Source organism: Centrocercus urophasianus, unplaced genomic scaffold (genome assembly GCF_019232065.1).
Source record: "Centrocercus urophasianus isolate 14NV4802_14NV808 unplaced genomic scaffold, USGS_Curo_1.0 seq_17, whole genome shotgun sequence".
Lineage (NCBI taxonomy): Eukaryota > Metazoa > Chordata > Aves > Galliformes > Phasianidae > Centrocercus > Centrocercus urophasianus.
The window spans coordinates 32,135,642-32,147,066 of record NW_024884722.1 but is presented as its reverse complement, the minus strand read 5'-3'; the positions used below and the strand labels follow the sequence as shown (position 1 = coordinate 32,147,066).

At 43.2% G+C, this 11,425-nt stretch overlaps 1 protein-coding gene across 1 annotated transcript; it reads right to left on the bottom strand.

Moving 5' to 3' along the window:
* Positions 1-2,886: 2,886 nt before the first annotated feature.
* CISD1 (CDGSH iron sulfur domain 1) lies at positions 2,887-11,406 on the bottom strand. The gene is made up of 3 exons (XM_042818633.1): positions 11,303-11,406; positions 9,318-9,523; positions 2,887-4,756 (listed from the first exon to the last, which is right to left on the bottom strand). The coding sequence occupies exons 1-3, from the start codon at positions 11,331-11,333 to the stop codon at positions 4,667-4,669; spliced, it is 327 nt and encodes a 108-aa protein (XP_042674567.1). The 5' UTR covers positions 11,334-11,406; the 3' UTR covers positions 2,887-4,666.
* Positions 11,407-11,425: the final 19 nt, after the last annotated feature.

The following is an 11,425-nucleotide window of genomic DNA, read 5'->3' as shown; positions in this document are numbered from 1 at the left end:
CCTTCTGCTGTTGGCAGAAGAACTTCCCTGTGGATCAATGTAAGATAACACATGCATGGGAAAGTAATCCAAACCAAAGCTCCTCGATGCTGAACCTGGAAGTAGCTATCACAGCCCACGGAAGAGATCCTGAAGTCACTGTTGACAGTAGTCTGAGATCATCAGCTGAACGTGGGTCAACAGGCAAAAAAAGCCAACAAAGTGTTGGGCAACATCAGAAAGAGTGCTGAGAAAGACAAAAGGCATCATTTGGCTGCTTTGTATCGCCTTGGCGTGCCACGTACCAAGTCCAGCTTGTGCACTTGGTCTCTCACAGGAAATGGGAACACACCTTTGATTAATCAGTGCAGATGTTAGAATTAAACCATGATTTGTGATGAGCCTGAATTGGTGAAACATGTTTTTGCTGCCTCCAACCCCAGAAAACAGCAATGAAAGAGATGTAACATAGACATCCTGGGGCAACAAGTTCCACTTCCTTCTGAAATAGTGGCATTAACTCATGTCTTTAGCACTATCTCCTGCTCTCATGGATTACAGGTAGCTAAAGATTACCCCTTTTGCCTTTCTAAACAAATACTTTACAAGTACAGCCTTGTATCTCTATCAGGCTGTTGCTCAGGTTTTACAAATGCATGATGGCATTTTACCAGTCGCATCCTCACGCTTTAGGATAACCTCAGTACTGGATTTAAGATGACTAACATGCCAAGAAGTTTAATTCAAGTGCATCTATTTCCTTCCCTAGAGGCTAGTTACATTGCTTCCATCTGCAGTAAAACTGAACACATCTTTATTGACTACACCCACTGCCAACCTGCATTTAAAAAAAAAAAACCCTCTTCTATTAAACAGTATTTTGCTCCTTTGGTTTGTCAACAGATTTCAACCCTTACAAAGTCATTTAACCTGCACAGACGCTGGAGCCAAGAAGGGATTGAAAGATCATGACCACGCTGTTGGAAAAGAGCAACCAGAGATTTAATCATTACTGAAGTGTAAGCCTGCTCTGGCCATTGTCTAGAGCAGGAGCGCCAGCTGCGATCACAGTATTTTATCTATGTATGGTTACACTTGCCAGCTATAGAAAACTATTTGAGAAAAGTTAAGATTTCACAAACAGTTCAAGAGGAGAAAACACAGTAACTAACAGATGTCTGCTTAAGACATGTAACTCCTTGAGCTCCAAGAGCAAGTTCTTGGCTAACAAAACCACTCCTTCACCAAAGCTAAAAAAGAGGCACTTCTGTAGTTTATGTTTCACTCTAATAAGAAGCATAGTGAAATGCAATACACTGCTTTCATTTTAATTTATTGTCTGTTGCTCCAGGAGCTGAAAGAAAAGCCAAATAAGTTAAGAGATGTGTGCGTTCAGAATGGGAAAAGCCAACTGACACAGTTTGCAATGCCAGTGTTTAGCTTCACATCTATCCCGTTATCCTTCCCGCTGTTATAAAATGTTCTGTTTTTGGAGCAAGTGGTGATGCAGCACTGATGGACATTTCAACGCCTTCTCTAGCTGTATTACACTTAAGGAAAATCCCAGTGCAACTGCTACATAACTGAATAAAAGTCAATCTCACAGACCCCTATTTCTGCTGCTGGCTGCCCCATCACCACCAGAAAGAGGTCCGAATCGCTAAGGTAGCTCCCACGTTTTCACCTGCAGAGCAGCATTGCCAACGCCAAGCCCCACCAATTACACAGCGTTCGGCTCCTCCTAGCGGAGCAGACTGTCACCGCAATGCTGGCCTCTGAAATCTACAGAGCTCCATGGTGCTCGAATTACAACGTGCAGGAAGTACCTCATAACCTGCAGCTGCCTTCTCTTCAAGAATTCTGATTCTAAAAGCACTTCAGTATTCGGCCATCACACTATTTTGATAAGTCAGAATTAACGGCTACAAAAATCAATTCTTGGATTTGTTTACTTTTCTAATAAACATGTTGGAAAAGAATGATGTGGAGTAGAAATACGCTTTTACTCTTAGACAAGTTCTTTGCTATTTCTAACTGTGAAAGACTGTGACCTTATTTTCAAATAAGAGTTGCCATGTGATGTGAAGATGCACCTTTGCAGAGCAATTGCTTGATGGTTTCTTGGTGAAGGCGTAACCAACAATATTCTCAAGTTTTGTTAAGGAAAGCACTGCTTTCAGAGAACACTGGATCAGCCAAGCACTCAGACTATCATGAGATTATAACCTACTCTGCTAGGAAGGCAAAAAAAAAAAAAGTAGTACTTTCTGGTGCTCTTCAAGACTACTGGCAATTTTATTTACTCAAATTCAGGCTTCTCTTTTCATTATTGTGTTTAACAGCTCAGCTCACATATACAAGTAGCACAACTTTTAGGTACAGTACAGAAAACTGTATGTGCATCGAAATAAACCATAAACACTTGATGTCAACATTTTTCAATGTGACGCTTCTCCAAAACAAACTCACCAGGATGTAAATCAACAAAGATTCTGCTTCTGCATCTTCTCCTTGCAGGAAGAAGAGCTTCTCACGGAGCCCACTTTCCTGATGCTCAAGCACCACAAAGTGTTTTCCTGTCCAACAGCAGGAAACAGTCTTATGAATCAGAAGATCCATGAGAGATTTCAGGACTTTGTATCTTAAAACACAAATGCAGTTTTCAGTGAACTTTCATTCCTTCCAAAGAAGCCAGGCTTTACTGCTAACAGGAAGTCTCAGAAGGAAAACCCAACCCAGACACAGGTTTATGATTACAGCACTACTTACAGCACAAATCTTCCTCGGAACAAACAGCACACCTATGAGAACTCAAACGTTACCTTGAGATCAAGATGAGCTCAAATGTGTGTATATGAAAAAAATACAGAAATATCCAGTGCCACATTCTAGTAATACAGAGAGAACTTGGTTTTGGATAAACCAAATATATTTGATAATTTAAGATTAAAACAATTTTCCATATGTTGATACATATCTTGGGCAAGTTAAAAAAAAAAAAAAAAAAAAAAACAGGTACCTTTACAATACAGGGAGAGAAAGATGAGACTAAATATATTTGACTGCAATTTCTTACAAGAGCAGGTCTCTCAGACAGTAGTTGACTCCACTCAAGTACTCTACATGCAAACCCTCCTTCCTTTAGGTCTGTGCTGCCTACCTACTCTGCTTTCTCTGCCTTCTGCCAAAGTTCAAAGTGCTCAGCTAAGACTTCAGCCTCAGAAGTTCTCACACTGAGGATAAGGAAATGATTTTTTTTTTTTTTTTGTCTTAACCAGTTGTAGCAAACATGACCTTAACAAAAATACAATTCCTATAGCCCCAATTATCTGGAAGAATCTTTACGGTTAAGATTTCAACTTATTGAGAAGACATTTTCTCCAGTTTTGAGGTAGCCTTTCTCTCTGTTTTAAGAGCTCAATCTTACACAAGCTGCAATTATGCTTGCAGACCAGGTTTAATACAGAACTGCCCTCCGCCATCACACTCTTTGGGTTTTGCTTTGTAGCCATTTGTATGTTGATAAATCTAAAGCTAATTAAGGAGATGTGGCCATTAATGCAACTGTTAAATAAGGCAGACAAGTGCCATACAAAAGGAGGACGCGAGTCCTCCTTCTCATCCTTCCTTTTCTCCATGTTTCTACCTGTCACCAAAGCCTGTCCAAGTTTGTTCCTTTGGGTAAAAATAGCTGATCCACAAGAGCAGTGAGCCCAGGAAGGCAGGAGCCATTTAAGACACGTAGAGCCTAAGGCCACTTAATAAGGAAAGGTGCGCCTGCTCTCTGTGCAACAGCAGGAAGCATCATCTGGAACCAGCCAGAGCAATGAAGAAGCAGGTGGGGTTTTACTTATTCTTTCAGCTTCTGGAATAAATCAGCATAGCCTCCCCGTCCTGTGGTCTGGGGAAGTGAGCTCCACTGTCAGAGACTGCAAAGGAAACTAAGGCTTTCTAGCAGTAAAAACAACCCTGCAACCCCTCACCCATCACTCCGAGCACTTCATATCCTTCCACTTGTTCATTGAGAAAGCTCTCACAGAGATGATCTTCCTAATCCTGCTCTCAATACAGGTCTGCAGTTCTGGTAGTACATTCATGATACCACATGGTAACAGGGTCAAGTTTCAATACTGCTGTAAAATCAAAGGCAAAGTTGTCCCTCAGCCCCATCGTGCTATAAGTATTTTACAATGTCTGTTCCTAATTAGCAATTTTAAATGTGTTCTTTTACAGAGCCCACACAAAACTGTAGTGTAATAGGCCAAACGTGCCATCTGCAGAAAATGCAGCATAATTACAAGTTAAGCTGCATTCTGGCACCACGATTTCTTGCTACTGCGGAACTCTATCCAGCCATATAACTTGCAAAGCTCTCAGAAACAAGGTCTACCTTCTGAATATGACTTCTGCTGAATGGCCTCGTACATTCTGTGCGTCAGTTTAGCTTCATATTCAATGCGAGGGTACACACACATTACAGGACAAAAAATTCCAACTATGACTATTCAGTAAATTATGCACTGTAGTGATTAAAACAAGACAAGCCCCAGAAATAATAAACATGCCTGATGTATAAACTACATGGGAAATTCTTCAGTGACATGACAAAGAATTTGTGGTTTCTCCCCCAATTACAAGCAAGCAGAGGATTTGTCAGACATTCATTTTGCAACTTCTACTGTCCAGTCTACGCCTCCTTCCTCTTGATGATCAGAGGCCCAACGTTGTCGCCAGTTTCGTCGTTGTGCTGTGTGTGAGAGCCATCACACAGCGGGAACTGGAAGAGAAAGAATAGACACACATTAAGTGCATATAAAGCACAGTCAGAATTAGGAACCTACACTGAAAGTTCAATGGAACGTCTTCTCATTAAATCTGCTGTGACTGCAGACTTGAACTTTCGCACCGGCATTTCAGGTGACCCTGAATTTTGGCTGTACACTTAGTTCTGCCCATGTGAGCTCAGAGTGGGCAAGAAGCTTGTCAAAAAACAAAGCAACTCGACTCCACTGCATTTGGTATTCCAGCCTCAGGTCAGCAAAGTGAAAATGCAGGTTACAGTTGAAGGTTAACTCAGACTACGTGAAGTTACTTGCTCCCAACCTTGCCCGACACTCTATTTCCTGAGCCACAGCCAGAACTGAGTGCAGTTACAGAAGTTAAGTGGGGAGAGGAAAAGCAAAAGAATTAGATCCTAAGCTTTTTTTCCCCACTCAATTTTCTCAAGTAAAAGGACAGCTTCCCACCTCATCTCTTACTTAAGAGAGACACTGACAGATTAGTCCTGCCACCAGACAGCTAGAGTGGCAAGCCTTCTTTGCTTCATCTGACATAGCCAGCTTGTCTCACTAGTACAAACGTCCATTTGCAAGAGCTGGATTCTACATCAGGATTTTGACCTGACAATGGAAATAAAACACACTTCCTGCTGACATGGTTACTCATCAGGGGCTTATGAGGGTAATACTGAGGAAGTAATTCAAAGAAATGTTTGTTCCATCAACAAAACTGGAACAGCCTGGTCAGAGCAAGACCCAGAGGGACTCCTTTAACCAGCTGTAACTGCCCAGGTCCTGGACTGCTTAAAACAACTCTGCTCCTGGACAGCTCTTTTCATATGCAAGAGCCAAAGGATATTCTGTGAAGGAAAGAGAGTTAGATCAGACCCCACCACTTCTCAAGGATATGTCTTCAGGGCTGCGCCCTTTCTGCAGAGGAAGTTCTAGAGAAAATCACATACATCACACCCGTATTTGTATTCAGTTTCTGTCGTGTTTGCTTTGGAATATTTGGAATCCAAGTTGGGCATTATTAAGCTCGTGCCCTTAGAACAGCGATATTCCCTCACAGTAACCACCAAACCAACTCTGACATTCTGGTGATCCCAATATTCATTGCCCAATCAAAGTCCTTGATTAAAATTGATGCCAAATCACCCATGCTTAAGAGCCTTCCAAGTATCGCATAAAAGCAATATCCCTAAGACAACATACTAGTGAGAAAGAAACATTCTCAGTACTAAAAATAAAGGCCTGCAGGGTAGGGTGGAAGCAGAGGGAGTGGTGAAAGTTTTGTTTTACCACAGTTACAAAATGTCAAAAGCCGTGCTATAAATGGCAGGTCAATTTTCTAAATTAAGAACCCCCAGATTTTGGAGAACAATCACATAGGCCAATTCACACAGGAACTTCATTGTCAAATCAGTTATTAGTGACTCACTGAGTAGGTACTGACAGACACTTGGCAGAAATTATATCCTAATTCATAGGATATTCATCAGCTTCTCACCCAAATGTTCCTGGGCCAGCTGTTTCTCCATACAGCACCACAGTCTATCTGCCTTTGCAGAAGCACCTACTCAGCTTACAGAACACACATCTCACACGCCCCAAAAAGACAGGCCCACGGTCCAGCTGCAGCAATGCCACTTGAAATCTGCAGGTGACAAAGATGGTGGAATTCATAGTCGTTAGCTAGCATCAAAGTATCTTTAACAGCTACCAATTTTGACAGCTTTGCATCCTCTGGGCCAGCTGATCTCCAAGCCGCTAGCTCCCAGAGGATGGAACACCAGGCACAAAAAAGCAAGCTGCATACAACACAGAGAACACCGCATTTTTTTTTAGGGCATCTACTTGGTCATCTTCAAGACTGAAGCTGGGCCTGACGCAGCATGTTTATCCTTGTTTAAGATACAGCAGGCTAGCAACAGCGATCAGAGCTCAAGCCCTGAGGGAACTGTGCAGCGGTCTGGACAGCTCAGTTTATTTCCCTTGACACCAAACAAGTTTGTTTCTTCCGACGCTCTGCAGCAGCTCTCAGCCTGCAGCCTGCAGACTAACAGTGCTCTGGAAGACACACAGATTGCAGATAATTACAAGTAAACCAATTAAGATGCCCCTCCCCCTCTCCTCAATTAAAAAAAGCAGAAGAAAACAGATGCTCTAACTGTAGATGAATTGCTGTCTGGTTTTAAGACAAAACTCTTGCCTCTATACCAATACTTTTTAACAGAGTACTTTTGCATAAAAGTCCAAAAGCAATGCTATGAAGCCCCTGCAAAGCACAATGCTGAATAGGAAAGGGCCATTTAAAAAAAGCCACCTACCACCCACTTTGATAGGCTACTACAACCCAAAGCAGACTTATCTGAAGGTACCCTGTTTCCAATAAATAAATGCTTCCCACAAAGGATCAAGTAAGAAAACCCACACAACTGAGGATTAACTTCTTTTTTTTAAGCTTCCCAAAAACACTCTCCTCATGCAGTCCACCTGTTTCTTCCCAGTACGAAGCCAGCTGGAGTGCACACACACCATCAGCAACTGAAATAACCTGTGGTGCATAATGGTTAATAGGTTCTATTAACAGACTCGTGCCTCAGATCAGGCTTAGTCTGCTGAGACAAGCTTACACAGTCAAATAATGCACATTCTAAGAACAGACTCATTATATCATATCCCTCATTTACTTCCTTTTAGCATGAGATTACAGCAGCCTCTGCAGGGCAGTATGTTCCTGAGCTACAACACCCTTCAATGCATGGCAAAATACACTCAATCAGATTCTGATTTCACACAAAAAAAGACAGTATCAGACAATAGCTAGAATAACGGCAAGAGCTGCAACGCAAACCCTACATCCAGACATCCCTTCTATTTTCTAGAGGAGGAGGCAGTTAAGTATAAATACCATGCATCAAGTTACAATTTCTTTTATCACAATGTATGGGAACTACCGAGTCACGGCCTGAACCTCTGATTGATCACCTGAGGCGAGCCATGAGTCAGCCAGAGGAGAACAGGTGAAGGCAATTCACCTGTGCTGCTCTTAGACCCATTTAAGAGCTGGCTACCAGTGGGGAAGGATCTTGTCTGGAGATCCCTCCTTCTGGTGTTTTGTGGTGAGCCCAGCATAAGGGTAAGCCTTCCATTTATTCTCTCTTGTTATCATAGTCCACTTCACCTAATTCTCTTGTTTATATTGTGATTGTAACATCTTGATATCCATTGATTATACACACAAGTACTGAACTCCAGTTCAGATGCTACCAATTCCAAATACTTAGCGCAGCTTTTTTTCTCCACCTTTCTCTTTTCTGAAGCTGTAGCATTCAGAGCAACTTCTACTTCTGGCTCTCAGTTGAGATTTAACCCACACATTAGCACCTCGACTTCAAAACAGCTTTTAAATGCATGCTAGTTGTAAACAGACTACTCACTCCACTTTCTCTCATTACAGAACCCAGAACTAGCACTATCCATGTATTAAGTCGATCTCAATAGCATCAAAGGTCTCTCATCTAACTCAGATTTAAAGCTGATCTTAACAGCATTTCTGAAAGGTTAGGTATCATGCTTAACACTGACGTTAAGCAACTGAGGCATCTTCATATGCAACCAAATTGGACAAACCCACATCTAGGTCAGACATTTAATTTTCTAAGTGTGCTAGCATGGTTTCACTGGCTATTCTGTAAGATTAACCACAAAACTATGGGTTGCAAAGACAAATGCTTTAAGTTCATCCGTTTAGATTCTTCAAAAACTTTTGGATTTGCTTTTGGATTACCTCCACCACCACTGGAAACAAACCTGCTGCTGTACTCATTAATGTGGCAAAAGGCATTGCACACAGCAATAAATGCAGGACAGCACCATGTGCACAAGCAAGGTTCTTCCAAAACCAATTCTGTATTCTCCCCATCCACGTGATTTAGTGGTGAGCTCAAGCATGTCAAGCAACCATTTGACACCAGCTCTGGTATACTAAGAGACTTCTTAATGTCTTGCTTTTCCCTATGCAAACTAGTAGCAAGACATCTTCGGACTGACAAAGTAAGCTTCCAGCTTCACAGAATGGCCAGGGTTGGAAGGGACCTCAAGGATCATTAACCTCCAACCCCCCCACCACATGCAGGGCCACCAACCGCCCCATTTAATATTAGACCAGGCTGCCCAGGGCCCCATCCAACCTGGCCCTCAGGCTATGGTTCCTGGGTTCTCCTTCATCTACCGAAAGACCAAGAATTTTGGATAAACTTCAGTGGCAAAATAATATCTGATATTTATGATTGATTAGTCTGAAGAGTAGCTGTACTCTTCAGTGAAACTGCTGCTTCACAGCCACGGAAACATTGTTTTCACTATTAGTGCTGATCTGAAGGTTTCATTCTCCATAAATCTACATAGCTTCAAGGACTGAATTATTGCTACATCTCACTGCAGAATGTGAGCCAATGTGAAAAGAAGCTAGTTTCTGCTAAATGAAGCAGTAAAATGGTTTTACTGAAAAATGAATAAGTTTCCCAGTGCTATTGATGTGCATGTTTATCTTACCTTCTTAGATCTCCAGCAACGACAGTACACAGCCTTGTCTCCCAGATCTTCCATATCAAATGCATGAACTACCTTGGGGTTATCCTTCTGGATATGGAGATTCACCATTGCCTTGCAGCATTTGTCTTTAGAGATAAATTTTTTGTAAGCTAGATACCCAACAGCAGCTGCTCCAGCAGCTAAAGAGACTGCAGCAATCCATTCAACTAGAACAAAAAGAAGAAAAAAGACTCAGTTTGCTGACCACAATATTCTATTAAAACTCCTCCCAACAGCGAATGTCTCCATGCTCAAGACAACACCTCTAACATTCAAAGAGATCTTTCTGTTCTCCAGGCAAAACACAGCATTTTTTATTTTGACACACACTGAGTTAATCTGCTCTTTTCCACTGACCAGAGCGCTCTCTCACCTCAGTCCCTTCTACATAACAGCGAGGATTAAAGTGGCTGGATTGTTTGTTTAGTTTTTGATTGGTTGGTTTTTAACTTTTTCTTCATCAACCTGTGATATCAACACTGGAAAGTACAGTGTTTCCAAGCTCAGTTTCTTTGGCTTAAACTGTAAGCCAAAAAAACCTGTTTATTGTTTCAGTTCTAAGAAGGTCACTAAAGACAAACACACAGCATCAGCAACCCAAACAGACCCCTCCAGAGTACAGGTACTGAGTAAATTTTTTATATAATGCATGCTGCAACTAAAAGAGCTTAACAGGTGTTTGGCAATGGGGAAATTATTTAATTTACTAGCACTCCACAAGGGTAAGAAAAAATCAGCTTAGATTAAAAGTCTGCTGTGGTGGTATGGAAAAGTACATGGATCCAGAAGAATTATATTTAACGGCACAAATTTAACCATGTTAGGTCCTGGCTCTACGAAAGACAGTTGCCATTAAAACCACCACTACCTCCCACCTGCACTTTTTTTACCCCTCTTGGAATCTCTGATAACTCTGAGGTTTTGCTCAATTGTTATCATTTCCTTTTGTACAAGGACCTTCCCTACTTTTTGTGGCCTCATGCCAGTATCCTGGACTTTGGCCCAACAGTTCTGGCTACCCTAACAGCACCTGCTTTTTTTTTTTTTTTTTTTTTTTGCTTTTTATCCACCACTTCTGTGTGCATGTGTGTTCCTGACATGTATAAAAAGAGTCCAGTTGACTCCATAGACAAAAACATGAGACAGGAATTTAAGTTTTAGCACATTTACACAGCTTAAGAAAACTAGAACAGTCTTCTGCTGGGAATTTCTCTTTTACCCCCCAAAGCCCATACTGCATTAGAAAGATACCAAGCCAGAAGGTCTCACCGGAGCAAGAGACACTACAGCATTGGATCTAGGATAAGGAATCAAAAGCATCTGTCAGCTCTCGCTGCTTTCCAAGGGCAGCTCACCATACTGACACACAAGGGTCTGGATGTAACACTAAGCGCAATCAGTCAAACGCCTGTGTTATGAAAGCAGCCCTGTAAGACTTGGGAAAGGGGACAGGCAACTTCGCTAAGCGTCTCACTAGGACAGAACGAGATACAGAAATCTTCTGAAGTTCATTCTCTTCGTAAGCAGAGCTTAGTAGCAGAGCAGTGCCACGCAGGACAGGAGGCACCCAGCGGCACTGCTCCCCTCACGCACGGCTAACCGCCCGCCGCCCCGCGCCGTTAGGCGGCAGCCCGCGCCTCAGCCGCCAGGCGGAGCCCCGCCCGCCGCTCCCAGCACATCCCGCAGCGCAGAGCAGGCCGCTGCTCCTTCACCGATGCATAAAAGCCACACGAATTGATACCCACGAACCCTCAGAGCCACACCCTGCTCCCACAAACACGACGGTCGTTCACGGAGCCCCCCGCGCCTCGACCCGCGGACCCCTCCCCTTACAGCCAACCCCCCAGGGGACCCCGCCGCCATTTTGTCGGCTGAGCTCTAACGGGCAGGGCGCCACCCTCTCCTGTCCCACGCAGCCCCTCAGCCCCGCGCGCGCCCGTACCCACCCCGCACGGCGCCATTCTGCCCCAGCCCCATCGCTCCCGCTCCGCAGAGGACGCACGCAGTTCCGCAGCGCGCATGCGCCGCGCCGCGCCCCTTTTGAATGCTTTACGCCCTGAAAGGCACGA